The 15,756-nt window shown below is 33.3% G+C and overlaps 3 protein-coding genes and 1 pseudogene across 8 annotated transcripts; 3 read left to right on the top strand and 1 right to left on the bottom strand.

Moving 5' to 3' along the window:
* Positions 1 to 2,948, top strand: LOC105630443 (amino acid transporter AVT1I-like; annotated as a pseudogene). Its single transcript, XR_016320923.1, has 4 exons — positions 1 to 98; positions 227 to 713; positions 2,021 to 2,141; positions 2,282 to 2,948. The product of XR_016320923.1 is annotated as an amino acid transporter AVT1I-like (transcript).
* On the bottom strand, positions 2,784 to 7,140 carry LOC105630444 (uncharacterized). Of its 5 annotated transcripts, none has more exons than XM_012212258.2 (8): positions 7,022 to 7,140; positions 5,745 to 6,202; positions 5,598 to 5,660; positions 5,133 to 5,519; positions 4,863 to 4,919; positions 4,386 to 4,472; positions 4,141 to 4,245; positions 2,784 to 3,183 (listed from the first exon to the last, which is right to left on the bottom strand). In XM_012212258.2, exons 2-8 carry the CDS (start codon positions 6,136 to 6,138, stop codon positions 3,152 to 3,154), a joined length of 1,125 nt encoding a protein of 374 aa, XP_012067648.1. In that variant the 5' UTR covers positions 6,139 to 6,202; positions 7,022 to 7,140; the 3' UTR covers positions 2,784 to 3,151. The 5 variants fall into 5 exon arrangements, with proteins under 5 accessions (XP_012067648.1, XP_012067646.1, XP_012067647.1 ...); XM_012212256.4 differs by lacking the exon at positions 2,784 to 3,183 and adding an exon at positions 3,190 to 3,328; XM_012212257.4 differs by lacking the exon at positions 2,784 to 3,183 and adding an exon at positions 3,190 to 3,328 and having other exon boundaries at positions 5,202 to 5,519.
* Positions 7,141 to 8,555: 1,415 nt separating this feature from the next.
* OTP85 (Pentatricopeptide repeat (PPR) superfamily protein) lies at positions 8,556 to 10,771 on the top strand. The gene has a single exon (XM_012212259.4). It carries the CDS (start codon positions 8,652 to 8,654, stop codon positions 10,437 to 10,439), a length of 1,788 nt encoding a protein of 595 aa, XP_012067649.1. The 5' UTR covers positions 8,556 to 8,651; the 3' UTR covers positions 10,440 to 10,771.
* Positions 10,772 to 12,827: 2,056 nt separating this feature from the next.
* LOC105630447 (ribonuclease 1) lies at positions 12,828 to 14,722 on the top strand. Its single transcript, XM_012212260.4, has 4 exons — positions 12,828 to 13,035; positions 13,125 to 13,280; positions 13,844 to 14,042; positions 14,283 to 14,722. Exons 1-4 carry the CDS (start codon positions 12,949 to 12,951, stop codon positions 14,504 to 14,506), a joined length of 666 nt encoding a protein of 221 aa, XP_012067650.1. The 5' UTR covers positions 12,828 to 12,948; the 3' UTR covers positions 14,507 to 14,722.
* Positions 14,723 to 15,756: the final 1,034 nt, after the last annotated feature.

Raw genomic sequence — 15,756 nt, 5'->3', positions numbered from 1 at the left:
GGAAATGGAGAGCCAAAACCAGCTTCCACAACCACAGGAACCTGTCAAAGGCACCACCTTTCTTAGGACTTGTTTTAATGGAATTAATACCTTAGCTGGTCTCTGCTCTCTCTCTCTCTTTCTCTATTTTATTTAAACATTGTTATATAATATATTTACGTAATGTATGTTTCATCTGCTTGTTAGGATTTTGAGAAATAATTTAAATTTAACATTGCCCTTGCAGGTGTTGGGATACTGTCAATTCCGTATGCAGTTTCTCAAGGAGGATGGAAAAGCTTAACATTTCTATTTCTGGTAGCAATTCTGAGCTTATACACTGGATTACTCTTAAGACGATGTATGGATACGGATACAACGATCAAAGCATACCCAGACATAGGAGACAGAGCTTTTGGGTATAAAGGAAGAGCTATAGTATCCATTTTTATGCATCTTGAACTATATTTGGTGGCAGTAGAGTTTCTGATACTAGAAGGTGATAACTTAAATAAGTTATTTCCAAATATGGGTTTCAGAGTTGGAGGATTAAAAATTGGAGGCAAACTGGGATTTGTTCTACTCACTTCCCTTGTAATATTGCCAACGACATGGTTAAGGAGTTTAGGGATGTTAGCTTATGTTTCTGCAGGTGGGGTTTTGGCTTCTGTCGTTTTGGTTGGCTGTGTGTCGTGGGCTGGTGCAATGGATGGTGTTGGCTTTCATGAAGGAGAGTTGCTCTGGAATTGGGATGGATTGCCTACTGCTATAACTTCAGATTTCTTATAAATACAATATAAATGTTAAGATGAACTGTTATTGAAATTATTAAATAAAAATACTAATAAATTGATTAATTATAGGGACAGGAGTTCTTAAACCAATTCCTACCTTGGAAAATTGGCTTCTATCTTTCATAGAATTGCACAATGTCGGAAAAACTGCATGTCCACAGTAACAAAAGGCAAACAAACTTATAGCAGTAGGCAATCCATCCCAATTCCAGGGCAACTCTCCTTCATGAAAGCCAACACCATCCATTGCACCAGCCCACGACACACAGCCAACCAAAACGACAGAAGCCAAAACCCCACCTGCAGAAACACAAGCTAACATCCCTAAACTCCTTAACCATGTCGTTGGCAATATTACAAGGGAAGTGAGTAGAACAAATCCCTGTTTGCCTCCAATTTTTAATCCACCAACTCTGAAACCCATATTTGGAAATAACTTATTTAAGTTATCACCTTCTAGTATCAGAAACTCTACTGCCACCAAATATAGTTCAAGATACATAAAAATGGATACTATAGCTCTTCCTTTATACCCAAAAGCTCTGTCTCCTATGTCTGGGTATGTTTTGATCGTTGTATCGTATCCATTCATCGTCTTAAGAGTAATCCACTTATACACTGGATTACGGTTAAGAGAACTAGGGATCCGGTTTTGTTCATTGGGGAGGCTTCATGATTGGTTTTTATCAACATAAACAGAAACGCTGCGTTTTGGTTTACCACAGTTGGGTTAGTTTAAGTATTGAGTCAGTCGTGAGACCCACATGACTATTATAAAATTCATTTTTTAAACCTTGATTTTAAATTAGGGTGGAATTATAACAAATATTTGAAATTAGAGTGTCCGGTTAAGATCAAAATGAAATGTAATGATTACAACTCACAAAGTTCAAGGTACTTTAAATGCATTACTCTGTCTGTTTCTGGTAGCAATTATGAGCTTTATACAGGATTCAGAAACAAAAATGTTAAGCTTATCCACGCTCCTTGAAAAAGTGCATGTGGAATTGATAGTATCCCAACACCTGCAAGGGGAATTTTAAGTTTAAGTTATTTCTCAAAATCATAACAATAAGTAGATGCAACATGCATACATAAATATATTTATGTGACAAACAGGGATTTGTTCGACTCACTTCTCTTGTAATATTGCCAACGACATGGTTAAGGAGTTTAGGAATGTATGTTAGCTTATGTTTCTGCAGATGGGGTTTTGGCTTCTGTCGTATTGGTTGGTTGTGTGTCAGTGGGCTCTGGAACTGGGATGGTTTGCCTACTGCTGTAAGTTTGTTTGCCTTTTGTTACTGTGGTCATGCAGTTTTTCCCACATTGTGCAATTCTATGAAAGATAGAAGCCAATTTTCCAAGGTAGGGATTGTTATAAGAATTCCTGTCCCTATAGATTACGTTTTTATCAAAAAAAAAAAAAAGAAAAAAAAAAAAAAAGAAAATTATAGGTTGAACATTACAGTTATCTAACTGACTCTTTCTCTCCTGTCTAATTGCAGGTTTTACTTGTCTGCTTTGTTTCAAGCACTGTTGCTTATGGATCAATGGCAATTCTTGGGTACCTTATGTATAGAGAGCATTTGAAGTCTCAAGTGACTCTGAACCTTCCCATCAGAAAAATCAGGGCAAAAATAGCAATATATACAACTTTGGTAAATCCCTTGACCAAGTATGCAGTTGTTATTACTCCAATTGCTAGAGCCATTGAAGACACATTTCGTCTAAGCAAGCAGATGGCTTTTATTGGTTCTTTTTTGAGTGTCACTGCCTCAATGTCGTTCCCATGTCTCTGCTACCTGAGGATCAACAAAGCTGCTCGAAGTTTCGGTTCGAGCTGGTGATAGCTGGACTGTTTGCTGCCATAGTAGGTACATACACGTCTATCAAACAAATGATAAACCATCTCTAAGACTATGCAGATGGAATTTAAGATCAGCGAAAATAAAGTAATTGCTTTGCATGACCAAGAATTGCATAAAATCAATAAATGAGAAAACGAAATACAAAATACTGTATATCTTCATTATAACTTCTGATTTCCAGGATATAGCAGTTTCTGCACATTTTCTGTGCAGATAATCTTAAAAACTGTATAGATAGCAGAAGGTAGAGAAGAAACTTAATGGAGAAATAAATAAAATAATTACATTGATTGCCGATCTACAAGTGTGAGATATCTGACTATCTATCTTTTCGCATTTGTGCGAGTGTGATGTGACAGAGAAATTCTCAGTAGCATTTTTCTATCTTTGACATATCAAAACTCATCCTGTAAACTGTGTCAAAATATTTAACAAGGGCTGAATGTGTCCCTTATGGCTTCTACTTCCATTGCTCAACTTCGTGAAACATGATAGTGGCTTCAACTCTTAACCTTTAAAAGTCTTGGTGCAATTACATTCTGTTCAACAGCATCAAAATCACAAATTAGATTTCAGACAACATACTGGAATATGATAGCATGTCCAGATAAATGTTGCAAAATGGGCTTTGGTTCAAATTCTTATTCAGAGTAAATACTGCAGTAAGCAAGCCACAAATATTATCTGCAAAAATCAATCAAGAAAATAACCTTATCAGCAATCTTAAACATTTCAACACAAGGAAGATCCTACAATGTCAAGATTTGAATTGTAATTTTTTCCATTAAAAAAATCTAGAAAACATAAGGTTTTAATGTGCCTATGCACATTTTCTGAGGGATCTTATGCCCAACTGCCACAAACTAACTGTAGTCACTACCTTGTATTCAACAATACTTGGGATGAACTCTCTTGTGGCCATGGTGCAACAGATTCTGTCATTTAAAAGCTTTACAATGAATATTACTTATAGGAACATTAAAGGACGTTATGAATGAAAAGAATATTGTACTGAGCAGCAGCAGTAAACTCTGGAAGAAAAAGTGACAGCTTCACAACTCCTTTTGTTCCAAATCAATCAACTCTTCCTTTTGGCAAAATGGAAACATTTAAAGGGATGTGGTATTAATATTCTACTGCATAAGGCAGGCACTTGAGTTCTGAGCTACTATCCCAATCCACTTCGAAACTAAATGCTATGAATTAATTGTCACATTCACTTGCCTGGCTGAATCAATCACCTATATGATAACTGATGCTGGTTCCATGGAATCCTAGAACTAGATTTTGGCCTAAGACCCACCCTACTTACAACTCTTATTCCTGATATAGTCAAGTCACCTCCTTAATTGACAAGGCCTGAACACTTGAAATTCCCGAACTATCCCCCAAGTTGCAAAAAAATTAGAAGCAGTATAGACAAATTCCATTGAAATTTTAAATGTTCAAGTAGCTAAAAATTGACTATATTGACAGGTAAACATAAGCATAATCACCTGTATCCAAGGTGCCAGTATTCCCTAGACGAGCTTCACGTCTTAATTGACTCAATCTCATTCTTCCTCTGACACAGATCATCTTGTCCTGATCTTCCTCGCTCTCTGTGATAAGAGTTATATTGTTATTAGTTAGTCCACTTATAGGCCAAACACTAAATAGTGCCCTGCACAACAAATAACAACAGGAAGCGACAATGTTAAAATTAAAGCATACAAATCAATCAAATTAAATTAACTCATACCAGGCACAGATTGATTTACTCCATCTCTTAGGTTGTATTCATGCATACTTTCAACGTCTTGTGGATGACAATCTACATCTTCAAAGCCTGAAAGTGCAAGTTCAGAAAATTGAAAATCCTGTCAAGAGAGTATCACAAAAAATTCAAATAAATATCACATTTCAGCCTCTAGGCAGCTTTCTACATAAACTATTATGGCCGCATTTGAAGTCACAGGCCATCCAAGAGTAGTATTTCACTTTCCAGAACAGACTCTACCAAGCAAGAGAAAACATACCCTGTATATTTCAAGGCCACATGTTTAAGTATAATATTAATTCATGAATTATATATTTATTTCCCTGACATTTCCATTTGTAGTGAGTAATGAATGCGTAACAATGATAAACAAGAAACCAAAATAGAATTTAAAACAATATAGAAACTCTTCTAAATTCATATGATCTTCATGCTATGATGAGAAAGAACAACGCTAACCTTTGGACACATCTTCTTCTCCAAATATATCAGCAATTACCCTCTTTTTCTGATTATCTGGTGCCAAATGTAGAAGACCATGCATTACTAGTAAATCTGAGCACTATGATAACCAAAGATTTTAAAAGAACATCACATGACATATTAAGTGCAACATGAATAAGGCAGTTCTTTCAAGACTGTCTCCTGACAAGGGACCGCATCCAAATAGCAGTATCTGCGGTAAAAGATGTTTTAAGCATGCTTTCATTTAACTCCTTCAAAGATTACCTTCAGAGATTTGGCAACCCGTATGCCCATACATTTGATCTTCAATTGCTTCTTGCACTAATGAGTTACCTTTTGTTCGAGCCTGGCGCCGCAATTCACTCAAACGAACTATTCTTCCTTTTGAATCTCCACCTGTCTGCAGCTGTGAATGATATTTGAACTGAGCTTGATGTCGAATATGATTCAGCCGCACTCTCCTTCCTTGCAAATTCTCAACTGCAGACTCCTCCATCCCTTGCTGCACCAATAAATTGCTTCTTGATCGAGCTTGACGTCGAATTTGACTCAATCTTGGAGTTCTTCCACACCAGTGGACTTCATCCTCTTCAGTTCTTACATAATTCATTACAGGTGTGCCTTCAATTACTTCCCCAGGAGACTTATGATCTGATAAGGGTTGCTACTAGATAAGCAAAACACTAACAGCAGATAATATGGAAATTGAATAGGAAAAGCAAAACTGACCTGTAATTGTGGCATGGCTTACACTCCCTGATGAATGCTGAGCCATTGGAGTAATGGGCAACCCTGATTACATAACTATTAAGGTAACATCAAGTAAACGCTCAACAAATTAACTTGAGAGAATTTGACAAACTCTAAAGCACTAACCTTCAAGGTTTTGATCTTTCCCATATAAGCCGTCAGATTCCAACATGAGTGCAGCAGAATTAGCAAGAATCAACAATTGATCATTACTTCCATCATTCCTGCTTTCCAAATTGACATGCTCTTTATCTAGTTGTGTTTCTTCAATTGAACAATTTCCTTTGCCCTCCACTTTTCCTCTCTGTGTAGATTGTTCAACATTTTGGCTTGGCTTAGTTACTTGCTGTTGATGAGAAGCAGCGTGCCACAATGTCTTCCGCAACTTCTGATGCACATTGCACTCTTGAGGCAACTCTATGTCTGCAGTTTCACTCAATTCGCCGTTCTTTTCATCAAAAACCAAAACTTTCTTCTGTTGTGAAAAATTTTGAATGGTTTTTTTCTGCTTGATGGTCATCTTCAACAGTACATTAATTCAGGAAGAAAACACATGAAATATTCGTAACCGGTCACTGCAGTATCTAAAAAGAGAACAAAAGAAACCAACATATATGTCAAAATGCAAATATTTAGCATTCAGTTAGCGGACAATTTGCTAAAATTCCATGCCCCATCTACATTACGGGAAAAAAGGTAATGGGTAGAGTGCAGAAACCCATCTATCATAAACAGGAACAAAACAGTATCAAACCAATAGATTTCATACTTGAACATTGATGGAACAGTTAAGCACAATATAGGCCTTAATCCTCACATTATACTATCGAGTAGCTAACCAAGAGCCAAGGCAGAAGTTGAACCAGAAACAAAAAGAAAAGGAAATCTGGAAAAGAAACCTCCAACTAGCACAACCCAAAAGCTAATGGCAAATGGATTGATTTTAGAAGTATGTATACACGTAACCCAGCTCAAAAACATTGTATAAAGGTGTTCAATTACATTTTTAAATCACCATTCATAGATTTTAAAAAAAATAACATTACATAAATCAAGATATAAACAATGCATAACTCCAGTAACATTCCAAAATCTAATAGCAAATGGGTTGATTTGAGAAGCATTAAATAAAGATTTCGAATTAAATCTTTAAATCACCATTTATAGATTTAGAAGAAAAGTAAGCATTATAAATCAAGATTTAAACAATGTATAACTCCAGTAAAAAGGTTACCATTGAAACAGGAGTAAAGGACACAAACACAGTAGTTGGGGTTAATGGGTATTACAATAATAATAATTAAGCAGGCAAAGGAGGTAAGGTAAATACTAAGATAGAAAAACAGGAACGGGATAACAAACAAAAAAGAATTTAAAGAATTAAAGATTGATTGTGGGCTTACCAGAAAGTACAAATATTTTTAAAAAAGAAAGTTGGGAACAGGCACCAACAACAGGGAATGAGGAGACATTATGTGGAAAACCCTAAACGAAGTCTCCTAGGAATCTAAAAACAAGTGGGGCATCGCTTGCCTTTCTCAGTTCAAAAACCGGTTTCTTGAAGCGTTTTTTTTTTTTTGTCTCCCACTCATTGGATGCCACATCACCGCCATTTGCCAATTGTTTGTCTTGATTGACCAATCATTGGATGGAAATTTATTTATTTTTTAAATAGAAAATATTTTAGATTTAGAAATTTATTTTTAGTAAATGGAAAAGTGAAAAAACAAAACTTACACACAAATGTGGTCAGACAAAATTTACTCCCACCCTTTTAGTATTAAAATATTAGTATTAAAGAAGCCTCGGTAATATAATTTTACTTAAATTCTAAAAAACTTACTATTATTCATTTACTTTAACTACATATTTGCAACATTTAGGTTTAAAAATAAATTTTCAAACCGCCAACATCTAGTTTTTTTTTATTAATAGTTTAAATCATAATAGTTCGAAGTTTGATTTATTTGTTTTAAATCATAAGTCAGTCGATTTTAACTAGTAGACTTAATATTAGAGTCAGGTTGATTAGTAAAATAAGCTAATTTAGGCATCCATGATTTTGCAAGGACATCTATTTAGTATGCTTATTTCAATAGCTAGGACACTATTCCCCTTTGTTGCTCTGAATTTTATTTTTAATGAAATTAGTATTTATTCCTTTCAGAAAAAATAAATTTTATATTTTATATATCTATTAACAATAGAAAATTCATATATTAAAATTAAAATAATGAAAAAAAATTACATACTTATATTTACGTTCATCTCTTTATCTATCTATCCATACCTATATCTATATAATTTATCTATCTATATATGTATATAATAAGCCAAGTAATTTTGCTTATATGCCATAATATTGAAAATTTTAGTTATTGATGTGGGCATTTTATGAAAAAGCCAATTGCACATATTTTCCTCTCCCCATGCTCAAATGCTTTTGTCCATAAAATCTAACCTTGTCCACCAAAATTTAAAATATTGGCCAAGTATTGGCATGATTCGTGCCACCTATAATTTTTGGTGTAGAAAATATCAAAATTATAAACAATGCTCCAAAATAATGATTAATATATTAATTATCATAATAGATAATATTTATTTTCACATTTAATAGTATAGATAGTTTATGCTGTTATATCATTTAAAAAATTGGTTAATAAATTTAAATTGGTTAATAAGTAATTTTATTTTCTTGAAAATTTGATTGTGAGATTATATAATATTTTTATTACTATAAATATATTTTTTTCTCAATAAGTTATTTAATTTAATTATTTTATTATTTCATAGAATATTCTTTTTTCTATTTTGTGAATACTCCTAATTTTTAATAATATAAATTATTCATAATATTATAATTTTATAATAAAAAATTATATATATAATTAAATTCAATTATATTTATACGAATATACGCACGTCCGCTAAAATTATCACCAACGAACTTGTTATCGGGTTCTTCTCAAATTCTCTCCACAATCTTGAATTAAAACACGAACAATCAAAACATTGCTTAAGGCCTATGCTATGATCATGATGGCATTGGCAGCAACTCCAATATCTGTCACAAACGACACCTCGTACCCATCTCACCCACTTTCACTTCTGCCCAAATGCACCTCTCTTAAGCAACTCAAGCAAATCCAAGCCTTTGCCATCAAAACCCACCTCCAAAATGACCTTAACATTCTGACTAAGCTCATACAATATTGCACCCAAAACCCCACGCCTTCTTCAATGGAGCACGCGCACCAACTGTTCGATACAATTCACCAACCACACATCATTCTCTTTAACAGCATGGCTCGTGGCTATTCGCGGTCCAACACTTCACTCAAAGCCATTGACCTCTTCATTCAAGCCTTAAATGATGGACTTTTCCCTGATAATTACACTTTCCCTTCTCTATTAAAAGCTTGCGCTTGTGCTAAAGCTTTTCATGAAGGTAAACAACTGCATGGCCTTGCCATCAAACTTGGGCTAAATGAGAATATTTATGTATTTCCTACACTTATAAATATGTATACCGAGTGTAATGACGTAGATGCAGCTCGACAAGTGTTTGATAAGATAGCTGAACCGTGCATTGTTTCATATAATGCAATCATAAAGGGTTATGCTCGAAGTAGCAGGCCTAATGAGGCCTTGTCACTTTTTCGAGAATTGCAGGCAAAGAAACTTGAACCTACTGATGTTACTATGCTTAGTATTTTATCATGTTGTGCCTTGTTAGGAGCATTAGACTTGGGGAAATGGATACATGAATATGTTAAGAAGAATGGTTTTGATAAATATGTTAAAGTGAATACTGCACTTATAGATATGTATGCTAAGTGTGGAAGTTTGGATGATGCCGTTTCTATCTTTGAGAGCATGAGGATAAGAGATACACAGGCTTGGTCAGCATTGATTATGGCCTATGCAACCCATGGGCAGAGCTACAAAGCTCTATCTATGTTTCAAGAAATGGAAAAGGCAAGAGTGCAGCCGGATGAAATTACATTTTTAGGTCTATTATATGCATGTAGTCACACTGGGTTAGTAGAGGAAGGTTGCCAGTACTTCTATAGTATGAGTGCTAAATATGGGATTATTCCTGGGATCAAGCATTATGGATGTATGGTGGATTTGCTAGGTCGGGCTGGACGCTTGGACGAAGCTTATAAATTCATAGATGAATTGCCAATCAACCCTACACCCATATTGTGGCGAACCTTGCTATCTGCTTGTAGTAGCCATGGCAATGTAGAATTAGGGAAGCAGGTGATTGAGCGAATTTTTGAACTAGATGACTCTCATGGTGGAGATTATGTGATTCTATCAAACTTGTGTGCAAAAGCTAAGAAATATGAAGATGTGGATGCTTTAAGAAAATTGATGATTGATAGAGGGGCGGTGAAGATTCCCGGGTGTAGCTCCATAGAAGTAAACAATGTAGTTCATGAATTCTTCTCTGGAAAAGGAGTGCACTGTGTTTCTACAACTTTGTATCAAGCACTTGATGAGTTGGTGAAGGAATTAAAATTGGTTGGTTATGTACCTGATACTTCTCTAGTCTCTCACGCTGACATGAATGATGGAGAGAAAGAAATTACTCTCAGATATCATAGTGAGAAATTAGCCATTGCATTTGGCCTCCTTAACACTCCACCTGGGACAACAGTCCGCGTGGTGAAGAATCTTCGAGTTTGTGGTGATTGCCATTCTGCTGCTAAACTTATATCATCAATATTCCAAAGGCAAATAATTCTCAGAGATGTGCAACGATTCCATCATTTCAAAAATGGAAAATGCTCTTGTGGGGATTATTGGTAGTGAACTTTCAAAACAAAATTCCTAATTATGTCCAGAATATTTGCACCGGCTTTAGACTTTCGACTATACTTCTCCAACTACCTGTGTATGGATGGGAAGCTGTTACATTGCATCTAGAATCTCCGTGCATTCAATATGTGCTCTTGGAATCATATATGCAGAGCACGTAAGGATGTTTCAAATTGGTGATTCTGTAGCTTCTCATCAGGTTTATCACTTGGGCACCTGAACCATTAACGCACTGCAGTAGCCAGTAAGTGTAATTCTCTTTATTTATTTTATACTCACTTCTGTAAAGAAACACTTTTTGCTTGTAAAGAATGCTTCACACACTCAACATGAGTTTCAAGAAATGTGACTGAGATAAAACATCATATTTTCATCAATTTTACACAACCTTTCCTTTTGAGGATGATTTGAGTAGTAGTCAATGTTATAAATTGAAAATAATAAAATACAGCTTTTTGTTAATAAATCATTTATGAATTCAAAAAAAATTGTCAACTTACTAATATTGTGAGAGACATACATTAACTTGTCTACTTTACTATATACTGGAAAATGTCCCTTTTGCACGTAAATACACCAAAATTGTTGCCGCAGATTTGGACTAAAGAATGAGTAAACTGTAATTAGGTGTTGCAGTTAGGATCATAAGAAGCACAAACAAAATAGATAAAAATAAGAACAATATTAATTGGGTCCACAAAAAGAAGTAACCAAAATAATTTTGTGCTCCTTTTGTTTGTGGAAATGGAATTGCACCCCACATTTAACATACATGAAATGAAAATGGGAAACCAAATGTGATGTATGATAAAAGAACTTAGTTGGTTTAGTTAATGTGGTGATGATTATCCCTCTTAGAGTAGATAGTTTCGTTATTTAAAATTTTTTAGTTTCAAATTAATATTTCTATGTTAGATTTCATTAGAGCTTCAAATTAGAGAATTGAAAAAAAGAGCATCTTAGATAGAATTAGACTTGTTCTCTCGATTTACTCATAGACCAAACTAATGAGATTATTTTAAATTGTTTCCACTTTATTTTTCACTGGTTTGAAATACTCTTAACTTTATAAAATTTTATGTTTTATTAATTTGATCCATAGATAGACTCATAAACCGAGTCTAGATAAGTCGATCCCATCTTAGATGTGGCAGCATCACCTGTACACATTATTCACTCTAGGAAACAATATGTAAAAAAATTGAAGCATAAGATAATAAAGATATTAATCCATTAGCCATCATGGTATGTACTAGTTGACTTTCTCAGTAGCTAAAGCCCAAAGGTTTTCAATGTGAAAGGAAACAGCAGAGCAAATTGCTGTCAATATAAAACTGAATTAAATGCTTCTCTCTATTAGTCTATTTGTTAGCTCTAAGCATCTTTAATACTAACGGTGATTGCTTTTATTTAATTGCCACGTCAGAAAAATGGAAAGATTTTTCAAAAAATATTCTCTAATGGTAATATCTATTTGCTATATCAAACTAATGTGTAAAAAAATAAAATAAACATTGTCAACTACATCTTCTATTCTTAGAGAGTCTCTTAACAATGTGGTTATTTCTTATTCTATAGTGATTACTGAATAAATGGACATTCAGCCACACTATTATTCATATATTCTATTTTATATAACACATTAGCCAAGATTTATATTAGCATTAGAAATGTTTTTTGCGGTACATTTCATATCAAACTGCAATCAAATCACTTTGACTTGGATGTTCTACTGCCTCCAAGCCAACCGACACAACCTTACCATTGTTTTGGACTCTAATCCTATAATAAACCTATAATTAATTAAGTTTCTTTTTCTTTTACTTTTTTTTTCCCCATATTTATACACAAACTAGGTTTTCTCTTCATACGAGTTTAAGGACATTCTTTAAAGATTAATACAATAATTAATTTTTTTTTTTAAATTTATCCATAAGGTATTCAAGCCCCATATACAATCTAACCACTTTGATTCGCGAAAAAAGATCTTTTACTAAAATGAGAGAGCAAATTCATTTAAATAACTAAACTTTCAATCTTTATTAACATTAATTTAATAAAACACTAAGCTTTGTTGTTAATGTACAATTTAAAGAACTGAATACTCCTCTTCAAAGATTTTTTTTATGTAAGAATTTCAAGAATTAAAAGAACACTAAATGATTCTTGGCCAACGAATCAAGATTAGAGTCAACCCTGATTATGATGATTAATGAGCAATGAGATTGGAAAGGGAAAAAAACAAATGAAAAATCATGTAGAAAGAAGAACCAAGGAGAGCCGACATATGCCAATAATGAGAAAATGGTTTCACACGTAAATAAAGCCAATGATAAGGGATTTATGAGATTGGGAGGCATATGCTGCCTGCAGATACTTTGAGTACCCAAATTAATTACCTTCCATTTTAGCCTATAAATACAACTATAAAAGCAGTGCACGATCATGTCATAATCTTCACAGTTGAGTGAGGAAGAGAGAATTAAAAAAAAAAAAAAAAATGAAACCCATTTTTATCATTGTAGTTCTGTCCCTATCGGTCCTTTGTTCTGCACAAGAATTTGATTTCTTCTACTTTGTTCAACAGGTAAAAAGCAATTAGGTTATTGAATTTTTAATTAAGGTTTTGCCTTCTTCTTTTAATGGTTATGGTTTTTAATTAGTTTGTAATTACAGTGGCCAGGATCATACTGTGACACAAAGAAAAGTTGCTGCTACCCAACAACTGGAAAACCTGCAGCTGATTTTGGAATTCATGGACTTTGGCCAAATTACAAAGATGGAACTTACCCATCAAACTGTGATTCTAGTAACCCCTTCAATCAAAATAAGGTACTTCACTAATCCTATATTATTGTTTTTGAAGGTTGTTTCCGGTTTTTTCAGTGCACAAAAGAAATATTAAGGTACTGTTTGGCATAAATTATTTCAGCCTTTTTGTTCTGTTTCTGTCTGTTGGGTCCTTTTTTTATTGGGTTTTCTTTCTTTGCGTAACAGATCTGTTTAAAAGGGTCTGAGAGAAAACTCTTTTTGCTAAAGTGACCCTACTTTTCTGTTCTTTTATAGAAAGTTTCTAACCATTATTTTATTTCTATAAAACTCCCACGAAATAGGAAATTATTAGGATATTATACTTATAACAAGAAAGCTCAACAAAATAGCATATATATCTCTAATACCATAAAAGAATTATTGCGTAGATTCATCTTATAACATGCACACAGCATCTCTAATTAAAAAATTTAGATAAAATTTCAATTTAATTAAGAAAATCTCCTAATTAACAAAAAAAGATTTCAAATTTAAGATTTCCTTAATTACCAATTGGGTATAGCTGTTTTATTGTTGAATTGAATATTTTCACAATTAATAATTGAATTCTCTCATTTCTATAGATTTCAGACCTAACAAGCAGTATGCAAAAGAATTGGCCAACACTAGCTTGCCCTAGCGGCAATGGAGTGACCTTTTGGTCACACGAGTGGGAAAAACACGGTACTTGCTCCGAGTCTGTTCTTGACCAACATGGCTACTTCCAGGCAGCTCTTAACTTGAAAAAGAAAGTAAATCTGCTTCAGGTTTTAAACAATGCAGGTAAATCTTAAACTTTTAATAGTTTAGATACTAGTAAACTTATTCGGATCTTATCTAGATTCAGTCGGTCTGTTCTATAATTTTTTTAATAAATTGAGATCCAACGCGTTTATCAAATGATACACATCAAATCAAAAAAGTTTTTAACGTGGCACAGCATGAACGTACATATAAATGATTTAATACATAATTATCCTCATTATTAATTATAAGATTAAAATCAAAAAATGTATGTGACAGGCATATCGGCAAATGGAGAATCATACAGCTTGAGCAGCATTAAGAGTGCAATACAAGAAGCAATAGGCTATAATCCATGGATTGAGTGCAACAATGATGAATCAGGAAACAGTCAGCTCTACCAAGTTTACTTATGTGTGGACACTTCTGGATCAAATCTGATTGAATGTCCTGTTTTTCCAAATGGAAAATGTGCCTCCAACATTGAGTTCCCTTCCTTCTAATTTGCTTGGGTTTTAGAGGACAAAATTTTCTTTCCTTCAAGTCACAACTTTGGCTTCCTGCTTGGCAATACAATCTTTCATTAAAAATGTCCATTTTTCTATTCATGAATTTCCCTTTTCACATTGAATCCATAGAAGGATGAGCTGATCGGACATTGTTATTGACAAAAACATAATTTGGATCCAGAATTTAAATATAGTATTATTCATGGCCAATGATTAGATATTCTTTTCTTTTTTTTTATTGGAGATGGAGATTCAAATCTGAATCTATTGCCAAATCATACATCACTTATTATTAGACTTTGTCTTGATTGTATATTGAATTATGGGCGAGGAAAAGAAAAAAAAAAAGATGGAAAATGATTTCAAACTAGTGCATTGGACAGATTTTTAAAATTCGACATTTATAAATAGATATTCAGTCACATCATCATTCACACTTCTAGTCTATGATATACATAAATTACAATCTACACTAACATTGATGCTTTAATAATAGTAGCAACCTTATTATATAATAACATTAATTTGGCAATACTTTTAAGTGTATCATTAACTAATTCAAAAGGAACAGATAGCGAACGCCAACAAGGTGTCTCTATCTCTTCTAAATCTTTTTTTCTTTTTAAATGGTAAATTGGAAATTTTGGAAGGAAAGTTAGTTGTTGTGCTAGAAGTTAGAACTTATGATATTCTTTATTACAAGGCAACCCTTGTGTTTTATATAATAAAGGTATAGTAATCCAATTACGACAATTCTCTAAAATATTGTATTTTTCAGGTTTACAACTCATCACATCGAAAAGTTGTTTCTAGTTATTCATTAATTATTATTTTTTTAGCTGGGGAATAATTCTATATATTTCAATTATTTATTTTTATCTTGTGTAAACTTACTTTTGCTTTGTATATATGTTTATTTGTATCATGCTAGTATATTTTTTATTTATTGAAGATTAAATGTATGAAAATTCAAATAACCCTGATTACACGATTTTTCGTTAATTTAATGATAATTATCAAAAGGAAAGAGGGTTAAACCTGCAATATCTACTAGAAGATCCATAACGAAAACGGTAATTAGATTAACTTGAACTTATCCCACTAAATTTTTTCTTTTTATCTTAGTAAGTTATTATTCATATATTCATTGTCTTCATAGATCATTCAGTTTTTTATAATTTGTCCACGTCTTATGATCTGTAATTTGTTGTTTGCACTTATGAATATTAATAAAAAGTCAGATT

This window comes from Jatropha curcas, chromosome 5 (assembly GCF_041381405.1).
Source record: "Jatropha curcas cultivar XTBG-Jc1 chromosome 5, XTBG_Jcur_1.0, whole genome shotgun sequence".
Lineage (NCBI taxonomy): Eukaryota > Viridiplantae > Streptophyta > Magnoliopsida > Malpighiales > Euphorbiaceae > Jatropha > Jatropha curcas.
This window is presented reverse-complemented; position numbering and strand designations above follow the sequence as displayed.

Excerpts from the sequence above, each read along its gene's own strand:
- OTP85 (XM_012212259.4), top strand. The coding sequence starts at position 8,652 with ATGATCATGATGGCATTGGCAGCAACTCCAATATCTGTCACAAACGAC.
- LOC105630447 (XM_012212260.4), top strand. The coding sequence starts at position 12,949 with ATGAAACCCATTTTTATCATTGTAGTTCTGTCCCTATCGGTCCTTTGT. Across the intron at positions 13,036-13,124 it reads TCTTCTACTTTGTTCAACAG|TGGCCAGGATCATACTGTGA; the intron begins GTAAAAAGCAAT and ends TTGTAATTACAG. Across the intron at positions 13,281-13,843 it reads ACCCCTTCAATCAAAATAAG|ATTTCAGACCTAACAAGCAG; the intron begins GTACTTCACTAA and ends TCATTTCTATAG.
- LOC105630444 (XM_012212256.4), bottom strand. The coding sequence starts at position 6,138 with ATGACCATCAAGCAGAAAAAAACCATTCAAAATTTTTCACAACAGAAG. Across the intron at positions 4,473-4,862 it reads AGAAGAAGATGTGTCCAAAG|GCTTTGAAGATGTAGATTGT; the intron begins GTTAGCGTTGTT and ends TTGCACTTTCAG. Across the intron at positions 3,329-4,140 it reads TACTGGCACCTTGGATACAG|ATAATATTTGTGGCTTGCTT; the intron begins GTGATTATGCTT and ends TGATTTTTGCAG.